General features: G+C 38.4%; 1 protein-coding gene across 15 annotated transcripts in view; it reads left to right on the forward strand.

Moving 5' to 3' along the window:
• The window catches only part of CDKL3 (cyclin dependent kinase like 3), a gene marked incomplete at both ends in the record, with an annotated part of 111221 nt that overhangs the window by 11705 nt on the left and 77539 nt on the right, over positions 1-21977 (forward strand). For all 15 annotated transcript variants that reach the window (XR_014310316.1, XR_014310317.1, XR_014310318.1 and 12 more), the window contains one exon: positions 14592-14770. Coding sequence is in view for 12 of the 15 variants with exons in the window: in XM_082725705.1 (XP_082581831.1) it covers positions 14592-14770 (179 nt within the window). The remainder of the gene's footprint in view (positions 1-14591; positions 14771-21977) is intronic.

Raw genomic sequence — 21977 nt, forward strand, 5'->3', positions numbered from 1 at the left:
CCTCTGACCTTCTCCCCTCTCATGCTCTCTCTCACTTTCTCTCTCTCAAGTAAATAAATTAAAAATCTTTAAAACAAACAAACAAACAAAAAACCCTAAGCTTATTTTGGCAAGCGTAGAGGAAAAATATGGGTAGAAGCAGAACAGGTGAGAGGCTATTATGACAGTCCAGATATGAAGCGGTAAGGATTTGAAATAGGAAGAGGAAGGATGGAAAAGGCAGTGGATGGAAAGACTCAAAGGGGAAATGATAGGATGTGGGGTCTAAGTAGATATGAGAGGGATGTGAACAAAGTGAGAAATCAAAGATAATTACAAAATTTTTAATTGAGTACAGGAGAATTATGGTGCCACTGGCAGCAACCAGTTTTACAAGGGAGAATTGCTTTTAGAAACATTGATATATTTTAAGGGACAGTGAAAATTTCTAACTCAGAATAGTGGTTGACCTATTATTTAACATGGGCTTTCTAGGAAGTTGTCAGAACTGGATAACCCGATTTGGGAATCTTCCTCTTAGATATTATGGTTGAAGAAGTAAGGATGGATTATTCTCCCAGGAACAAAAAGGAAAGTAAGGGCGCCTGGGTGGCTCAGTGGGTTAAAGCCTCTGCCTTCGGCTCAGGTCATGATCTCAGGGTCCTGGGATCGAGCCCCACATTGGGCTCTCTGCTCAGCCGGGAGCCTGCTTCCCTTCCTCTCTCTCTGCCTGCCTCTCTGCCTACTTGTGATCTCTCTCTGTCAAATAAATAAATTAAAAAAAAAAAAAAGGAAAATAAAATGTAGTCCTCAGCACCAAATATGGAAGAATATCCGTGGAATTGTGGGGGCAGCAGAGAAAAAGCCCTAGACAGAAACACCTAAATTCTTTTATTCTTTTGGTCTCACCAAGGACCTAAAGGAAAACTATCCCTGTCACTCACCTCACAGAATATTGTAAAGTTAGTTACTCTGGGGAATTAAGGTGGCCATGAATGAAGTGGCTCATTAGAATATTGTTATGCCTATTATCTGGATATCTGGGTTCTGGCCTTGATGATTTAAGGTTATCTTCATGTTGACAAAAATCAGGAAAGGAAAACTTTATTTCCCTAATATCTCCAAATTTCAGATGAATATTTTTATGTAACTGAAATATCTGAGATAGTGTCTACCATGATACCCATGTTACTGTTCATAAGAATTTAAGAAGTCAGATACAGTTCAGTACTTGAAAAAGCTTTTTATCTCCAGAAATATTTGTTTACCTTCTTTTATTTAAAAATGAAAATATGTTTTCTTTCTTACATTGGCTTTTAGGCAGCTCAAATAAAAATTTACTATTCAGTTTCAGTAACTAGTTAATTTTAGAAATTTGGTTTATCTTTTTCACTCTGGTTGTTTTTTTTAAATTTAAAATTTTGATCCGGTTAGTAGTATAAGCCTCTTAGACCTCAAACAATGTAACATTGTGTGTCAATGTTTTTCCAGTAAAAAAACTTAAAAATATATTATAAAATATCCAAATTATGTAGCATAAGATTATGTGCTGTTTGCTTTGAGGTGCACTGCTGGTCTCCCACTATCAAACACACAAGTGAAAGTCTACTATGTTTGGCTTTCACAAGTGGGATGTCATATAATTTCAGCTCATTATTTTAGAGCAAATGGGTCTGACAAATTAAAACCGTGTAAACAGGGCACCTGGCTGGCTCAGTTGGTTAAGCATCTGCCTTTGGCTCAGGCCATCATCCCAGGGTCCTGGGATTGAACCTCACATTGGGCTTCCTGCTTGGGAGGGAGCCTACGTCTTCCTGTCTCTCTGAAACTCCCCCTGCTTGTATTCTCTTGCTCTCTTTCTCTGCCAAATAAATAAATAAAATCTTTAAAAAATAAAGAAAACTGTATAAACAATAAATCTTACCATACTTCTATTTCATGTAATTGTTAAAAACTCAAAGTTTTGGAATTCATGTGATAATTCAGACTGCTTATTTACTTACAGAGAAAATACCATATGGTACACAAAGTTGTAAACTTCATACAAATTAAAATAATTCTTCAAAAATAGTCCAAGTTTGTAAGCTTGTGAAACAATATTAAGTGCTATGTAAAGATCTCATTAATTCAAAATGAATAATGTTTTGTGAATTTTGAAAAAAATATAAGCCTCTTTGAAACCATTTTGGAAGCAAAGTGTAAATGCAAATATTTGGCTAGTTAAGGGGAAGAAGTGGTTATTCATTCCCTCATTCATTTATCCAATAAATAAATATTCATTGAACATCATCTGGTAGCAGTCATTGATTGTAGTAGGAGCTGAGGATGCAGCCTTGAGTAAAAGACTTTGTTCCTTTCTTTATGGAACTTTTAAAATTTTATTAAATTTTCAGTAACCTTTATGAATTATTAGTTATTCTGACTGGTACCTAAGCACTGTTGATATTTCTTAGCCCCATCCCACCTCCTACTCCACAAAGCCCTTCTTCCCTAAGCTGAGACCACTTTTGCATAGGGTTTTATTTATTTTTATTTTTTAAAAGATTTTATTTGAGAGAGAGAAAGACAGAGAATGAGCAGTGGGGTGGGGCAGAGGGAGAGAAGCAGACTCCCTGCTGAGCCAGAAGCCTGATGAGGACCCCAGTTTTAGGACTTGGAAATCATGACCTGAGACGAAGGCAGACCCTTAACCAACTGAGCCACTCAGGTACTCCTTGAATAGTTTTTTTTTTAAAACTCTGCTCTGAATTTTAAGCTCATAGTCTTCCAAACAAGGAATTATTTTTATTTGAATAATGTTATTGTTAACATTTTACTATTATTTAGCATGTTTTGGGGTGACTGGATAGCTCAGTCAGTTAAGGCGGCCCACTCTTGGTTTCTGCTCAGGTCATGATCTCAGGGTCAGAAGTTTGAGCCCCACATCGGTCCCTGCACTCAGCACAGAGTCTGCCTGAGATTCCCTCTCCCTTTCACTCTGCTCCTCCTCTGTCCCCGCAACTTACTCATGTGCACACGTGCATTCTCTCAAATAAATAAATAAATTTTTAAAAAGGTTTTACTATATTAATATTTGATGTATGTGCTTCATCTATTTTGTTTTGAGGTATTTTAAATTATAGGTACCCTGACATTTTATCCCTAAATAGGTCACTGTGTATCTCCTTATAAAAGCTTATTTTCCACTGGACAGCCCCATGCTGAAGATTGAAACTGGACCATTGTCTTATACCTACCCAAAAGTAAACTCAAAATGGATGAAAGCCCTAAATGTGAGATAGGAATCCAACAAAATCCTAGAGGAGAACACGGGCAGCAACTTCTTTGACCTGGCTGCAGCAACTTCTTACTAGACACTTCTCCAAAGGCAAAGGAAACAAAAGGCAAACATGAGCTATTGGGACTTCATCGAGATAAAAAGCTTTTGCAAAGCAAAGGAAACAGTGGACAAAACCAAAAGACACCTACAGAATGGGAGAGATATTTGCAAATGCCTTATCAGATAAAGTGCCTGTATCTAAAATCTGTAAAGAACGTATCAAACTCAACACCCAAAGAACAAATCATTCAAGCAAGCAATGGGTAAATGACATGAACAGACATTTCTCCAAAGAAGACATACAAATGGCCAACGGACACATGAAAATAAGTGCCACATCACTTGGCATCAGGGAAATACAAATCAAAACCACAATGAGATACCACCTCATATCAGTCAGAATGGTGTGAGGTGGTATCAAAATTAACAAGTTAATCATAATTAACAAGTTAATCAAAATTAACGAGTCAGGAAACAACAGATGCAGATGTTGGCGAGGATTCAGAGAAAGGGGACCCCTCTTACACTGTTGGTGGAAATGCAAGCTGGTACCCGCTCTGGAAAACATTATGGAGGTTCCTCAAGAAGTTAATACACTACGACCCAGCAATCACACTACTAGGTATTTAATCCAAAGATACAAATGTAGTGATCTGAAGACCCCAATGTTTACAGCAGCAATGTCCACAATAGCCAAACTATGGAAAGAGCCCCATTGTCCTTCGACAGATAAATGAATAAAGATGTGGTATATGTATACAATGTATACATCAAAAAATTGAAATCTTGCCATTTGCAAAGATGTGGATGGAACTAGAGGGTATTATGCTAAGCAAAATAAGTCAATCAGAGAAAGACTTTTATCATATGATTTCACTCATATGTGGAATTTAAGAAACAGAATAGAGGAGCATAGGGAAAGGGAGGGAAAAATAAAACAAGATGAAATCAGAATGGAGAAGAGGGAGACAAGCCATAAGAAAGACTTTTTTTTTAAAAGATTTTATTTATTTATTTGACAGACACAGATCACAAGTAGGCAGAGAGGCAGGCAGAGAGAGAGGAGAGAAGAGGAAGCAGGCTCCCTGCTGAGCAGAACCTGATGTGGAGCTCGATGCGGGGCTTAATGTGGGGCTTAATGTGGGGCTCGATCCCAGGACCCTGAGATCATGACCTGAGCTGAAGGCAGAGGCTTTAACCCACTGAGCCACCCAGGCGCACATCCATAAGAGACTTAACCATAGGAAACAAACTGAGGATTGCTGGAGGGGAAAGGGGTGAGAAGATGGGGAACTAACTGGGTGATGGGCATTAAGGGGGGGCACCTGATGTAATGAACACTGGGTGTTATATGCAGCTGATGAATCACTAAACTCTACCTCTGAAACTAGTAATACACTATATGTTAATTAATTGAATTATAAATTTGAAAAAACCAGAAGCATTCTCCTATATAACTTCAGAATCATGATTACATCTGCACAATAAACAATTCCTTAATGTCATGTAATACCAAACTTATATTAAAATGTACCCAGTTGTTCCTAAAATGTCTTACAAATGATTTATTAAGATCAGGATCCAGGGGGGCGCCTGGGTGGCTCAGTGGGTTAAACCGCTGCCTTCGGCTCAGGTCATGATCTCAGGGTCCTGTGATCGAGTCCCGCATCGGGCTCTCTGCTCAGCAGGGAGTCTGCTTCCTCCTCTCTCTCTCTGCCTGCCTCTCTGCCTACTAGTGATCTCTCTCTGTCAAATAAATAAATAAAATCTTAAAAAAAAAAAAAAAAAGATCAGGATCCAGTCGAATCCAATCCAAGGACTGCATATTCCATTTGTTTTTTACAGCATAAAGGGAATTCCCAGTTTTTTGGTCTACCTCAAACATCCTCATTCAGCCTCCTTCTAGAAGCTACTTGCTTATTTTTTCATATACACATTAGTGTTTAATTGTATAATTTTCCAACTGGAAAGTTTATCAAATTGAAGTTCTAGGTGATTTGTTTATTTATTTTAAGATTTTATTTATTTATTTGACATAGAGAGAGGGACGGCAACAGAGGGAACACAAGCAGGGGAGTGTGAGAGGGAGAAGCATGCTTCCTGCTTAACAGGGAGCCTGATGCAGGGCTAGATCCCAGGACCCTGGGATCATGACATGAGCTGAAGGCAGATGCTTAACTGTTGAACCACCCAGGTGCCCCTGAAGTTCTAGGTGATTTAAAATCAGGTTCTCTGAGGCTGTTAGATGATACGGAAATTTGAGTTCTCCCTTCGGATGAGTGTTTACATTCAAGCATATAGGACTATATAAGCAGAGGTATTATAAAGCAGATTTTTAAAACATTTTTTTAAAGATTTTATTTATTAGAGTGAGAAAGAGAGAGCACAAGTAGGGGAATGACAGAGGGAGAGGTAGAAGACGACTCCCCGCTGAGCATGGACCCTGATGTGGGGCTCGATCCCAGGACCTTAGTATCATGAGCTCAGCTGAAGACAGACGCTTAACCGGCTGAGCCGCTTAGGCATCTGATTTTAAAACTTTTCTAAAAAATACTTTTAATTTTCGGGCGCCTGGGTGGCTCAGTGGGTTAAGCCTCTGCCTTCGGCTCAGGTCATGATCCCAGGGTCCTGGGATCCAGCCCTGCATCAGGCTTTCTACTCAGTGGGGAGCCTGCTTCCCTCTCTCTCTCTGCCTACTTGTGATCTCTCTTTGTCAAATAAATAAATAAAAATCTTAAAAAATATATTTTTAATTTTTAAAAATTTATTTAAATCCCAGTAAACATACAGTGTAATATTATTTTCAAGTGGTAAATCAGATTTCAACTTGGAGTTTTATGTAGTTCTGGAGCATTTACTACAAAGTAAAGGGGAAATAAACTGAATCCTTGGTCTGATAGTTCAAACTATATACAAAAATTAATTCAAAATGGGATGAAAGACCTAAATAAAAGTGCTGAAACTATAAAACTCTTAGAAGAAAATCTGTTTGACAATTTATTAGGTAATTTTTTTTTTTTTTTTTTAAAGATTTTATTTATTTATTTGACAGAGAGAGATCACAAGTAGACAGAGAGGCAGGCAGAGAGAGAGGGAGGGAAGCAGGCTCCCTGCTGAGCAGAGAGCCCGATGCGGGACCCGATCCCAGGACCCTGAGATCATGACCTGAGCCGAAGGCAGCGGCCCAACCCACTGAGCCACCCAGGCGCCCTATTAGGTAATTTTTTAAAGAAGATTTTATCACAAGCAGGCAGAAAGGCAGGCAGAGAGGAAAGCAGGCTCCCTGTCAAGCCCAGAGCCCGACTCGAGGCTCTATCCCAGGATCCTGAGATCATGACCTGAGCCGAAGGCAGAGGCCTAACCCACTGAGCCACCCAGGCATCCCTAAGCAGTGCTTTTTTTTAATGGATTTTATTGTTAAGTAATCTCTATGCCCATTGTGGGGCTTGAACCTACAGTAGTGCTGCACACTTCTCTGACTGAGTCAGCCAGGCATCCCTAGGCAATAGTTCTTTAGATATTACATCAAAAGCAAAAGTAATAAAAGAAAAAAGTAGACAAATTGGACTTCATCAAAATTAAAAACTTTTGTACATCAAGGGACACTATCAAGAAAGTAAAAAATAAACAGAATGTGAGAAAATATTTGTAAATCATATATCTGATAAGTATCCAAGATATGTAAAATACAACTCAAGAATAAAAGATGACCCAGTTTAAATATGGGCAAAAGATTTGAATAGACATTTCTCCAAACAAGATATATAAATGGCTGATAGCACATGAAATGATGCTCAATCTCATTATCATTAGTCATTATGAAAATACAAATCAAAATTACAATGAGAAATCACTTCACACCAGGCTGGCTGTAATTTAAAAAGCAGACAATGACGAATATTGGCGAGGAAGTAGAGAAATTGGAACATTCATACACTGCTGGTGGTAATGTAAAATGGTACAGATGGTATGGAAAACAGTTTGGCAGTTCCTCAAAAAGTTAAATATAGAATTACCATATGACCAAGCAATTCTAGTCCTAGGTATCTACACAAGAGAATTGAAAACGTGTTCACATGAAAACTTGCACAAGAATATTCATAGCAGCATTATTCATAATAGCCAAATAGTGGGAAAAACTCGAATATATATCAGTCTGATGAATGAATAAACAAATGAGGTATATACATAAAATGAAATGTATTTAGCCATAAAAAAGAATGAAGTACTGATACAGGCTACACCATGAATGAACCTTGAAAACATATTAAGAAATTCACATGTAAAATACCACACAGTATAAATTCCATTAAAATGAAAACTTTGGGGCTGACAAATTCATATTTGTATATCTTCTTTGAAGAAATGCCTATTCGAGTCCTTTGCTCATTTTTAAACTGGATTACTTGTTTCTTTATTGTTGAATTGTACTTTATATATTTTGAATATTAGATGCTTATCAAATACAGAATTTGCAAATATTTTCTCCTGTAGGTTGCCTTTTTTGCATTCTTGATTGTGTTCTTTTGTATTTAGTTCTTTTTATTTTTATTTATTTATTTTAAAAGATTTTATTTGTCAGAGAGAGATAGAACATGCACAAGCAAGGGGAGCAGTAGGCAAGCAGGCAGAGGGAGAAGCAGGCTCCCTGCTGAGCAAGGACTTGATCCTGGAACCCTGGGATCATGACCTGAGCCAAAGGCAGATGCTTAACTGACTGAGCCACACAGGCATCCCTATTTAGTTCTTTTAATAATTTCCTTATGCATATTCTTTAATTTTTTAAAAAAAAGATTTTATTTATTTTAGAGAGAGTGAGAGCGCTAGTGTGGGAAGGAATAGAGGGAAATAGAGAGAGAGAGAGACTCTCCAGCAGACTCCCTGCTGAGTGCAGAGCCCAATGTGGGGCTCAGTCACACAACCCTGAGATCATGACTTGAGTTGAAACCAGGAGTCAGATGCTTAATTGATTGAGCCACCCCGGCACCCCGGATATTCCTTATTTGAGGAGATACTGTATTCATACTTTTCTTTAGTTCTTTAGACATTATTTCCTTTAGCTTAGAATGTTTTTTAATGTTTTATTTATTTTTGTCAGTAATCTCTACACCCAATTTGGGGCTTGAACTCACAGCCCTGAGATCAGGAGTCACACACACTGCTGACTGAGCCAGCCAGGAACCCCTAACTTAGAACATATTTAAAATAGTTCATTATTGTCTTCTTTCATTCACTCATTTTTTTAAAAAGATTTATTTATTTTAGAGAGAGTGAGAGTGAGTGAGTGAAAGGAGGGAGAGAACCTGCAAGCAGACTCCCCAATAAGAATGGAGCCCTATGCAGGGCTCAATACCAAGAACCATGAGATCATAACGAGCTGAAACTGAGTCTGATGCTCAACTGACTGATCCACCTAGGATCCACCCCAAGGAAGATTTCTTACGGACTGCTTTTCTTTCCATAAGTGGGTCATACTTGTTTCTTTGCATACTTTTTTCAGGGAAAATTTTTTGGAAATTTATCATTTTTTGTTGAAAATCAGAATTTAAAATAATGTGGAGGGGTGCCTGGGTGGCTCAGTTAGTTAAGCAACTGCCTTCGGCTCAGGGCATGATCCTGGATTCCTGGAATCGAGCCCTGCATTGGGCTCTCTGCTCACAGGGAGTCTGCTCTCCCTCTGACCTCTCCACTCTCAAGCCCTCTTGTTCTCATTTTCTCTGTCTCAAATAAGTAAATAAAAGCTTTTAAAAAAATAAAATAATGTGGAAACTCTGGAAATTAGAGTTTGCCATCTCTCAGAGTTTGTTGTTGCGGTTGTTTAGTTACTTTACTGAACTAACTCTGCAAAGTGTGTATTCTTCCTCACCTGTGTCTGCCGAAATCGCTGCTCATTTGGTTTAGTGATTAATGATTAGACAGATTTCCTTAAATGCCTGAAACCAAGAACTCTCTCAGCCTTTCTTAACAAGGGGCTCTTGCTACTCTCTCTTTGACTTACCTTCTTACTTGCTCAGAGCCCCATGGTAAGAGCTATCATGCTATCTCCAGTCTTTCTTGGGTATGTGCATTGCTCAGCATGTGGCCTTTTGGATTCTCAGGAATATGTTGCAAATTTTCTTTCTTCCCTCCCTCCCTTCCTCCTCCCTTCCCTCCTTCCTCTCTTTCTTTAAAATTTTATTTATTTATTTATTTATTTGCTTGACATGGGTGTTGGTGGGGGGAGAGCAAGCATGTGCAGGGGAAGCAGGAGAGGGAGAAGGCTCCTTGCTGAGCAGGGAGCCCAATGCAGGGCTTCATCCCAGGACTCGAGAATCATGACCTGAGCTGAAGGCAGACACTTAACCAACTGAGCCCCCAGGGCACCCCTGTGCTGAGGCTTTTCAAGCCCTTTATGGACATCTTACTGCAAATCTACCTTTTTAAGTATTTTGGTCAACTTGTTGTTTGTCCTAATTGTTACAGCTTCCTCAGGTGGCTATAATGTTGTAAAGTGGCTGTTAAATATTTCCGACCAACGCCTAAGGAGAAAGTCTGTTTGCACCAGGCAAGTTCTGCCTTAGGTCAAATAAAGGCAAGGCTTCTAGTGGGATTTTCCAGTGACTTCTCAGGTCAAATAATGATAGTTACCTAGGAATGGGGCTTTTGGAGGAGACATAATCTGTTCTATATTCTCTGGTGGCTGCTAGGCTACTGATTTTCACCATGATTTTGGGGACTGTTGGTTTACAAAGCTCTCAGAAGCTAGAGAGAGGGAAGTAAAATAAGCAAATTAAGAATACGATATGTGGGGACAGTGGGGAAGCAGGGTGCAGTGCATGGGTGGCTCAATCAGTTAAGCATCCAGGCCTTGTTTGCATCTGGAGATCAAGGTGCCCCACCCCCACCCCATGGTGCTTGGAGCTCAGTGGAGTCTGCTTGAAGATTCTCTCTCTCTGCCTCTCCCCCAGCTCTTACACTCCTGCATGTGCACTCTCTCTCAAATAAATAATAAATCTTAAAAAAAAAAAGAAAGAACACTATATGGGTAGGAGTGACTAGCTGGCTACATCAGTAGAATATGTGACTCTTGATCTTAGGGCTCAGGAGTTCAAGCTGCATGTTGGGTGTAGAGCTTACATTGAAAAAAATACCGTATGGGTCATATGATTTATGTTTTAACTCTTTAAAGAACTGCCAAACTGTATTCTAAAGTGGCTGTATCATTTTTCATCCCCACTAATGATGCATTCCAGTTTTCCACTTCCTTCCCAATATTTGCTTGTTGTCATTTTGGTTGTGGCCATGAAATAGTGTCTTTTTTTTTTTTCCCAAGAAGTAAAACTGTCTTTATTAACAGATAATATGATCATCTATGTAGAAAAACCTTTAGAGAGGTGCCTGCGGGTCTCATTGGGTTAAAGCCTCTGGCTTCAGCTCAGGTCATGGTCTCAGGGTCCTGGGATTGAGCCCCACATTGGGCTCTCTGCTCAGTGGGGAGCCTGCTTCCTCTTCTCTCTCTGCCTGTCTCTCTGCTTACTTGTGATCTCTGTCTGTCAAATAAATAAATAAATAAAATCTTAGAAAAACCTGCGGATCTGCAACAAAATTAACTAATTTGTAAGTTTATCAAAGTTGTGAGATTTAAGATCTATATATAAAAATTAATTGTATTTTTATATACTAGCAATCAAGAATCAGAAATAGAAAACAGGGGTGTCTGAGTGGCTCAGTCAGTTAAGCATCTGCCTTCAGCTCAGGTTGTGATCCTACAGTACTGGGATCAAGCCTCACGTCGGGCTCTCTGCTCAGTGGAGAGACTGTTTCTCCCTGTCCCTCTGCCCTTCCCACTACTCATGCTCTCTCTCTTTCTGTCAAATAAATAAAATCTTTTTTTAAAAAGAAACAAATTAAAAAATACCATTAAACAGGGGCACCTGGCTTGCTCAGTGAATAGAGCATGTGACTCTTGATCTCAGGGTTCTGAGTTTAACCCCCAGCTTGAGTGAAAAGATTGCTTAAAAATAAATTCTTTAGGGATGCCTGGTGGCTCGGTTGATTAAGTGGTTGCCTTCGGCTCAGGTCATAATCCCAGGGTCCTGGGATCGAGTCCAGCATCAGGCTCCTTGCTCAGCTGGGAGCCTGCTTCTCTCTCTCCCTCTGCCTGCCACTTTGCCTGCTTATGTTCTCTCTGTCTCTGTGTGTCAAATAAATAAATAAAATCTTTAAAAAAATTTTTTAAAAGATTTCTTTATTTTAAAGAGAGAGATAGAGCATGCACTTGGGTGGGTTGGGGGGAGCAAAGGGGAAGGGAGGGAAAGAGCTTGATCCCATGACCCTGAGATCATGCCCCGAGCCAAAAACAAGAGTGGGACACTTAACAGACTGAGTCACCCAGACGCTGCAAAAATAAGATCTTTTAAAAAACACCATTAAACAGCTTTAAATATAAGAAATACTTAGGGAGAATCTGACAAAAGATGTATAACACCTGTAAACATTGAGAGAAATTCAAGACCTAAGCAAGTAGAAAGAAATACCTTATTTATAGGGGTCCCAGTATGATAGTGGAAGATCAAGGAGGTTGTAGTCAAACAAGTTTTTAAAGTTAGGATTTGGAAAGTGCTTGGTTCTCAAGGATAACAAAATTCCACATATAGTCATGGTGTTAGTTGTGGAAAAGAATGAAAATATTAGGGTTATCATCTGGGTGGAGCTTTCTGCCTTGTGTTTAAAGTACTGAGGAGAAAGACGATGGATGTGTGATGGGTAGAATATGTGAAGTGCTTTTTTTTTTTTTTTTAAGATTTTATTTATTTATTTGATAGAGATCATAAGCAGGCTGAGAAAGAGAGAGAGGGAAGCAGGCTCCCCGCTGAACCTGATGTGGGGCTCGATCCCAGGACCCTGAGACCATGATCCGAGCCGAAGGCAGCGGCTTAACCCACTGAGCCACCCAGGTGCCCCTGTGAAGTGCTATCTTGATGTGCTTTTCTGTATCAGTGTTTGCTCATGTTATATCATTAGAACTTGATATAGTGCCAGGCATATAGTAGTCATTCAGTAAAAGTTGTAGAAATAAAGAAGGATTAATACAGTTTTATGGGTGTCACACTTAAGGTGGCTCATTACCCCAACTTAATTTTTTGGCCATTATGGAGGGAGACTGAGGCAGAACAAGAGCCAATCCCAAAGATTTATAGCAATAAATTGCATAAACAAGGAAAGATCTTAGATTTCTGTCACTGAGGTGTTTTCACTTGTGCAATGACACTTTGCAGGTGATGAGAATAGGCTTCATTCATTTCATAATATTTTTAAATGCTTTCTTTGTTTTAGGTACTGTGGTTACTGGGGATATAGATTGAGCAATACAGACATACATCTTGCCCTTGAAGAGCTTCCAGTTTAGTGGGAATTACAAACAAGTAAACAGGCAATTAATAATAGGACACGGCAAACAATGTGATGGCGGAAGTACACAATGATGTGAAACCATATATAAGGAACACCTTATATAAATATCTAAGCTAAGACTTAAGGAGAAAGTACACCAGGCAAAGTGTTCTAGGCAGTTGGGACAGCATCAGCAAATGCATGGAGATGATTTAAACCTTGGAAAATTGGGAAATATCCTAAAGTCTAGGGAAGGGAGGTGGCGAAAGTGAGCAAGAGCCAAATTCTACAAAGCCTTATGAGCCGTTTTCAAATTCCAAAATTTATCCTGTGGGATGGGGAATCCTTGAAGGACATTAAGCAGAGAAGTGACATGATCACACATTGATTTTTTTTTTAAGTTTAAAATTTTTTAGTGACCAGTACACACAGTGTAAGGCTCAAACCCATGATCCTGAGATCAAGAGTCACATGTTCTTCCAACTGAGCCAGCCAGGTGCCACACACATGTGATTTAAAAATAGTATTGTGACTTCTTTGTTGACAGTGGGTTGGAGAGGATCATAATGAATTCAGGGAGACCAGTTGGCAATGTAGTAATTTTGGTGAGAGAGTTGTGGGGACTTGAACTAGGGACAAAAGTATGTTTGGGAGCTGAAGGAGAAAGGTACCTTGGTTTCTGGCTTGAGCCATGGGGTCAATGTTTGTTGCATCCACTGAGCTAACAGTGTTCAGAACAAGTAGGTTTGGGGAGAAGATACATTCAGTTTTGGATTTGCTAAATTTGAGGGGTGTCTGGGTCAGTGATCAGTATATTGTTACTTATTAAAGCTAGAAGAGTAGATGAGATTGAGAGGTTAGAAGATTGAGAATGAGATTGAGGTTAGAAGAAAGCCAAGAGAGAATGGTTTCCTCATGACAAGTGAAGTAAATGGTAAAAACAAACAAACAAACAAAAAAACCCCAGAAAAACCCAAATGAGTATATGTGATTGCCCAGGGAGCATGATGTATGAGAAAAGAAAACCTGAGACCAGAATCCTACTTTTAAGAGACAAATAGGGATAGAGGAAGTGCCACAGAAATAGAAGGGACTGGAAGAATTTTAGATACCAGAAATAAGGAAGGGAGGAGTAGTTGGCAACATTTTTACACTAAAGTATCAAGTAGGGTATATATTGAGGTGTGTATAATGGTTACAGCAACAATGAAGTTCATGATGACCCTGGTTGGGGCAGTCTAATGAAATGTAAAAGCAAAAGACAGTTTATATTACTTAGGGGTGAATGAGTGGTGATAAAGAGAAGATTTAGTAAAGATAATGTCTTCAAGAGATTTAGCTGTGAAGGAATGAGAGAAAGGGCAGTTAATTATATCTAGAACGATGTAGGGTTAAAGGAAATCCCCTGTTTTTCATTACATTCTTTTGATTACATTTCTTTTGGGGATCATGATTTACCTTTTTAGTATTATGTCTGTTTTCTTGGCTTCTTTTCATTTTTTCAAAAAAGGTTTTATTTGTCTATTTATTTGAGAGAGAGAGAGAGCAAGTGAGAGAGCACAGGAGATGGAGGGCAGAATAGAGGGAGAGGACAAGCAGGCTCTGTGCTGAGCATGGAGCTCAGTGCAGGGTTTGATCCTACCACCCTGAGGTTGTGACCTAAGCCAAAATCAGATTTGGAGGCTCAACCGACTGAGCCACCCAGGCGGCCCTGTTTTCATTCATTTTGAGATGATGAATGGGTCAAGAATTGAAACTACAAAACTATTTAGCCTTTGCCTTACGTAGTTAATACTTTGCATGTGGTAGGAAAATATCTTTACTGTCTTAATTAACTAGATTTTCTCTGTAAAATATTTGAGCAATCCTCTAGATAATGAAACCTCATTTTAATCTATTGCATCTTCTGTTTGTTTTTTAGATCATTCATCGTGATATAAAACCTGAGAATATTTTAGTATCCCAATCAGGAATTACTAAGCTCTGTGATTTTGGTTTTGCGCGAACTCTGGCAGCTCCTGGAGACGTTTATACGGATTACGTGGCCACACGCTGGTATAGAGCTCCAGAATTGGTATTAAAAGATACCTCTTATGGAAAGTATGTATATTTGGGGATCCTATCTGGGCTTTCCTGGTCATCTCTTTTTTCCCTTTGTGTATCTGTCACCCCTGCTACTGATAGCCTCTGCTTTCTGCTTATGGGTTAAAGGTAAGAAATGGATGCCTTTAAAAAAAAAAAAAAAAAAAAGACCCTCTAGGCACCTGCCCTACTACATAATGATATTGCCATGCCTCCTCTGTCCTCTTGAGGGGCCCCAACTTCAGGTGACCTTTGCGGACATCTTTCAGGCTGTATCCATGCTTGCTTTAAGCTGTGCCCCACCCTTGGCAGAGTTGCCTCCTCTGCTTATCTTTATTCTCTACATTCTGCAGAGATTTAAAAATCATTTACCTCACTCTGCCAGTGTTACCATAGGAACTGCCAAGTTTCTTATTTTCTGAAATATGGCACCCTTTTTACAAAGTCTGGCAAATAGTTTTTAAACTGTCCTGCTCTAGATGCCTTGAAAAATAGCAATGTCTCAGTCTCTTGTGAAACGGTAGAAACAGTATATGAAACTGCAGTCTAATAAACCAATAGCAAATCTGGAAGTACATGAAGGGACCTAGTGGTCCAACTTAACATAAGAAACGGGGTGATGGTGGGTAATTCTCACACACTTTTCCTAGAAACCATTATTCTGTTTTTACAATAATATTTAACTTCAGTGAGTATTTGCTTTACGCCAGAAACTGTTCTAAATCCTTTACATGCATTACATCATTTAATTTTCACAACAACCCTATGATAAGGTGCTGCTGTTATCATCACCCCATTTTATTTTTTTTAATTTATGAGTGATGATTCAGTTATTTTATTAATTTTATTTGAAAATAGTTGGCATACAATATTATATTAGTTTCAGATGTACGATATAACAATTCATCTTTTTTACATTATGACATGATCACTACAAATGTAGCTACCATTTGTCACCCTATAATACTATTACTGTATAATCGGCCATATCCCCTATGTTGTACATTTTATTCCCATGACTCATTCATTCTATAACTGGAAGTCTGTATCTCCCACTCCCCTTCACCCATTTTGCCCATTCCCCTATAATCCCCATTTAAAGTAAGAGGTTACTAAGGCACAGAAAGGTAAACTCGTTTGTCTCAAGTCACTCCAGAGTAACTTTTCAACTGTACTTACCACTGGTGCCCTACAGAGACCATCTCTGTGCTTCTGATACTTTATCTGTATAATGGAAATAATAATAGGACCAGCTTCATTGGTTTGTTGTGAGAATCAAATAATGTTTAGTGAATGAAAAAAATGAGAATATAGTAAATGCTCAATAAATGTAACCTCCATAAGATCTATGTCCCACTTTAATCCTCTCTTCATGATAGAGTTTAAATTCCTTTTCTGATGCTCCCCCTATTTCCCAATTCTTGCCCCCAAATCATATCCCCTTCTAAACCCTCTTGTTCATTATTTGTAAATTTTGTGCCAGTAAATATTAAGCATGGCCTAGTTTTAGTTCTTTTAAAAAAATGCTTCCTACTTAAGATATCTGTTCTCAGATATCTCTTTTAGTCCACAGAGATAAATTTGGTAACTTGTACATGGTAAATTTGGATTCTATGAGACTTCACATTATGTTTGAAATAAATCTGCTAGAGCATGTTTTTTAAGAAATCCTTTTATTGTAAAATAACACACAGATACAAAAAAAGCTCACAATGAATGTATAGCTTCACTGCCAGATAAAAAAATGGAATTCTGGGGTGGAGGGATGGCTTAAATAGGTGAAAGAGATTAAGAAACATCATGATGAGCAATGAGTAGTGCATAGAATCATTGAATCATATTATATGCTTGAAACTAATATAATACTTTACATTAATTATACTTGAATTTTAAAAAATAGAATTTTCTGCCCCTTCAAAGACTCTCCATGTGCCCTATTACAGTTATACCTTTCCCCCTTATCCCAAAAGTGACCATGATGTTGACTTTTCTTATATTCAGTTCCTTACATTTCTTTTTTTTTTTTTTTTTTTAAAGATTTTATTTATTTATTTGACAGAGAGAGATCACAGTAGGAGAGAGGAAGGGAAGAGATCACAGAGAGAGAGGAAGGGAAGCAGGCCCCCTGCTGAGCAGAGAGCCCGATGTGGGACTCAATCCCAGGACCCTGAGATCATGACCTGAGTCGAAGGCAGCGGCTTAACCCACTGAGCCACCCAGGCGCCCAGTTCCTTACATTTCTTTATAGTTTTATCTACTTATCTAAGTACATGCACTTAGTTTAATCTAGCCTTTTTTATATGATAGCTTTAAAAAAAAAAATTTATTTATTTATTTATTTGACAGAGATCACAAGTAGGCAGAGAGGCAGGCAGAGAGAGAGGAGGAAGCAGGCTTCCGCTGAGTAGAGAGCCACTTAATGACTGAGCCACTCAGGAGCCCCCACCCTAGACTTTCTCCTTTATCCCCAGGCATTTTTTTAAAAAATTGGCTTGTTAGGGGCACCTGAGTGGCTCAGTTTGTTAAGCATCTGCCTTTGGTTCAGGTCATGATCCCAGGGTTCTGGGATCAAGCCCCACATGGGGCTCTCTGCTCAGAGAAGAGCCCTCTCTCTCTGCCGGCCCCCCACCAACTTATGTGTGTACGTGCTCTCTTTCTGTATCTCTCTTGAGCTCACTCTCTCTCTCAAGCTCACTCTCTCTCTCAAATAAATAAAATCTTAAAAAAATAAATATGCTTTTTATTTTGGAATAATTTTACATTTATAGAAAATTTGCAGACATAGTAAGAGTTCCCATACAGCCCTCACCCAATTTCTGCTTTCCCTAACATTATAATCTTACATTATTGTGGTATGTTTGTTAAAACTATTCTTGCTTTTTTATTTAAATAAGATCTAGGGGTGCCTGGGTGGCTCAGTGGGTTAAAGCCTCTGCCTTTGGCTCAGGCCATGATTCCAGGGTCCTGGGAGCGAGCCCCACATCAGGTTCTCTGCTCAGCAGGGAGCCTGCTTCCTCCTCCTCTTTCTCTCTCTGCCTGCCTCTCTGCCTACCTGTGATCTCTGCCTGTCAAATAAATAAATAAATAAATATTTTTTTAAAAAAGATCTAATATTTATTTATTTATTTTTAGATTTTATTCATTTATTTTTGTGAGAGAGAGCACACGAAAGAGAAAGCAAACACGAGCTGGGGTAGGGATAGAGGGAGAAGCAGACTTGCCACTGAGCAGGGAGCACGATGCAGAACTCCATCCTAGGACACCAGGATCATGACCTGAGCTGAAGGCAGACACTTAACCCACTGAGCCACAGGCGCCCCACCCCCTTATATGTTTTTAAAGTCTCTTTTAAACTACAGTAATTTCCTCTATCCCTTTATTTTTCTTAAAACTTACCTGTTGAAGAACCCAGACCACTGAGTTTCTAAATCTGAATTTTGTTGATTGCATACTCACAGTGGAGTTCAACATGTTTCTTTGTTCTTTATATTTTGTGCAAATTGTCACCTGGGTCCATATGTTGGGTTAGTCTGAGATTCAGTCTATTTGGCAAGATTATAGTATTGTCTTCTTGCATCAGGAGAAGTGTTAGTCTGAATGTCTCTTTTTGTGATGTTACTAGCCTCGGATGCTTAATGACTAGATCTGTCAATTCATGGGGGGTTGCAAATGGTGGTATTTTAATTTTATCTTCTCTTCTTATAACTTGTAATACCTTGGGTGAAGGGTTTTGAGGAGGGCACTTTTTGTTACGAGCAATGGGTCTTGTATGTAAGTGACAAATCACTGTATTCTACTCCAGAAACAAATATTGCACTTTATGTTAACTAAGTAAAATTTTAAATTTAAAAAATTATGGTTGGTACAAGGCAAAAAAAAATATTTTAAAAATTAAAAATGCAAAACATAAAAATAAAAAAATAAATGCTCCCTACTTGTTCTTTAAAAAAAAAAAAAAAAAAAGCTTTGTTGTGATAAAATTCATACATAATACAATTCATACTTTTAAAGTATGTAATTCAAGCAGAGTAGCGCAGCGGAAGCGTGCTGGGCCCATAAAGTATGTAATTCAATGGTTTTTAGTATATTCACAGGTAGGTACAACATCACCATAATTTTTTAACATTTTCGTCACCTTAAAAAAACCCTGTATCTTTTAGCTACACCCTCATATACCCCACCCCTCTTGTTCCAGCCCTAATCAACCACTAATCTACTTTCTGACTTTATAGATTTCCCTATTTTGATTTTCAAATGAATGGAGTTATGTAATATGTGGTTTTTTGTGACTAACTTTTTTACTTAGCATAATGATTTCAAGGTTCATCCATGTAGGTACTTTCTTTCCTTTTATTTATTTTTCTTTAAGATTTTGTTTTTAAGGGGGCGCCTGGGTGGCTCAGAGGATTAAGCCTCTGCCTTCGGCTCAGGTCATGATCTCAGGGTCCTGGGATCGAGCCCCACATTGGGCTCTTTGCTCAGCAGGGAGCCTGCTTCCTCCTCTCTCTGCCTGCCGCTCTGCCTACTGTGATATCTGTCTGTCAAATAAATAAATAAAATCTTAAAAAAAAAAAAAATTAAGATTTTGTTTTTAAGTAATCTCTACACACAATGTGGGCCTCGAAATCACAATCCTGAGTCAGATGCTCTTTGGACTGAGCCAGCCAGGTACCCCCTTCCTTTCCTTTTTTATAGCCCAATTATCTCTCCATTATGTGGATAGATCACTTTTGTTTATTCATTTACCCATTGATAGACAATTGAGTTGTATTTATTTTTGGCTATTATGGATAATGCTGCTTTAAATATTTATGTATCAATTTTTGTGTGGGCATATGTTTTCATTTCCCTTGGAGTAGAATTAATGAATCTTATGGTAACCTTATGTTCACTCATTTGAGACACTGTCAGACTATTTTTCAAAGTGTCTGCATCATTTTCTTTTAATTAATTAGTTATTAATTTAAAAATAACATATAATGTTTTCTTTGCCCCAGGGGTACAGGTCTATGAATCATCAGGCTTACACATTTCATAGGACTCAGCATAGCACATACCCTCCCCAGTGTCCATAACCCAGCCACCCTCTCCCTACGTGCGCCCCCTACGTCCCCCGCAACCCTCAGCATGTTTTGTGAGATTAAGAGTCTCTTAGGGTCTGTCTCCCTCCCGATCCCATCTTGTTTCATTTTTCCTTCCCTATTGCACAACCTCCCACCCTGCCTCTCAAATTTGTCATATCAGAGAGATCATATGACAATTATCTTTCTCTGTGTCTGCATCATTTTAAAATCCCACCAGCAGAATGTGAGGGTTACAGTTTCTCTAATATCCTTATCAACACTTGATATTATTTGACTTGGCTTCTAGTTCTCATAATGGGTATGAAGTGGTATCTTGTTGTGGGTTTGATTTGCATTTTCTTGATGACCAATTATGTTGAGCATCTTTTCATGTGTTTATTGGTCACTTGTAGCTCTTCCTTCAAGAAATGTCTATTCAGATCCTTTGCCCATTTTTAAATTGTATTGGCTTTTTATTATTGAATTCTTTGTATACTGTAGATTCAGTTCCTTATCAGATAATACATTTTTAAATTTTTTCTCGCATTCTGTGGATTGTTTCTTCATTTTCTTGATGGTGTCCTGTGACACACAAAAGTTTTTAATTTTTTTTTTTTAGGATTACTTTATTTGAGAGGGAGAGAGAGAGAGACTGTGGTGGGGGGCAAAGGGAGAGAGAAGATCTTCAGCAGACTCCCCATTGAGCATGGAACCCCACATGGGGCTGAATCTCATGGCCCTGAGATCATGACCTGAGCTGAAAACGGGAGTTGGAGACTTAACCAAATGCATCATCCAAGTGCCTCTATTTTGAGTTAATTTTTATATGTGATATAATGTAAGGGGTTTCCTCCTTTTGCCTGTGACTATCTGTTTCTCTAAGCACCATTTGTTGAAAAGAATGTTTTTCCCTCATTGAATGGTCTTGGCACCCTTGTTGAAAGCCACTTGACCAGAAATGGCAAGTTTTATTTCTGGATTTCAGTTCTGTTCTGTTGATCTGTATGTTTGTCCTCGTTCCAGAATCACACTGTCTTGTTTATCATTGCTTTGTATTGAGTTTGAAGTGGGAAAGTATGAGTCTTCCAACTTCATTTTTCCTTTTCAAGATTGTTTTGGCTATTCTGGGTTCCTTGCAGTTTCACATGAAGTTTAGGATCAGGTTGTCAATTAAAAAAAATTTTTTCCCCCAAAAGACAGCTAGGATTCTGATAGGGATTACACTGAATCTGAATCCATTTGTAGAGTTGCTATCTAAACAATGTAAAGTTTGCTAATCTATAAACATAGGACATCTTTTCATTTATCTAGATCTTCAATTTCAACAATGTTTTGCAGCTTTCAGAACATACATTTTGCACTTCTGTTTATTCCTGTTTTATTCTTTTTGATGTTACTGCAAATGGAACCATTAATTTCATTTCAGATGTTCAAATGTGAAAAAAAATCCCTGATTTTTGTATATTAGTTTTGTATCCTGCAACCTTGGTGAACATATTGGTTCTAATAATTGTTTTTTGACTTAGGACTTCCTATATACAAGATCATGTCATCTGTGAAGAGAGATAATTTTACTTCTTCTTTTCTGGTCTAGATGCTTTCTGTTTTCTTTTCCTCCTAATTTCTCTGGCCAGAACCTCCACTACAATGTTGAAAAGAAGTGGTGAGAGCAGACAGACATCCTTGTCTTGTTCCTAATGTCAGGGGAGAAGCATCCAATCTTTTACCATTAAGTTTGTTAGCTGTGGGTTTTTCGTAGATGCCCTTTTTCAGGTTGACAAAATTTCCTTTTATTCCTAGTTTGTTGAGAATTTTTATTATGAAAAGATATTGGTCAAATTCTTTTTTTGTACCTGTTGAGAGGATCATTTGCATTTTTTTAAATCTATCAATACGATATATCCCATTGATTATTTTTGCATATTGAACCAACCTGTGTTTCTGAAATAAATCCTACCTGATCATGCCGTATAATTCTTTTTTTTCCTTTTGTCTTTGGTACCTGATTCTGTTTGACCTTGCTAAAATATAATGAAAGATGCCATTTACAATGCAACATTATGTACTGAAAGTTATTTCTGTTGGAGGTTTTGCCTGTTTCATTGGGTCTACAAAACAACATGAACACTCTTAAGTTTAAGGATTAGTGTATTACTATCTAT

Source organism: Mustela nivalis (genome assembly GCF_964662115.1).
Source record: "Mustela nivalis genome assembly, chromosome: 3".
Classification (NCBI taxonomy): domain Eukaryota; kingdom Metazoa; phylum Chordata; class Mammalia; order Carnivora; family Mustelidae; genus Mustela; species Mustela nivalis.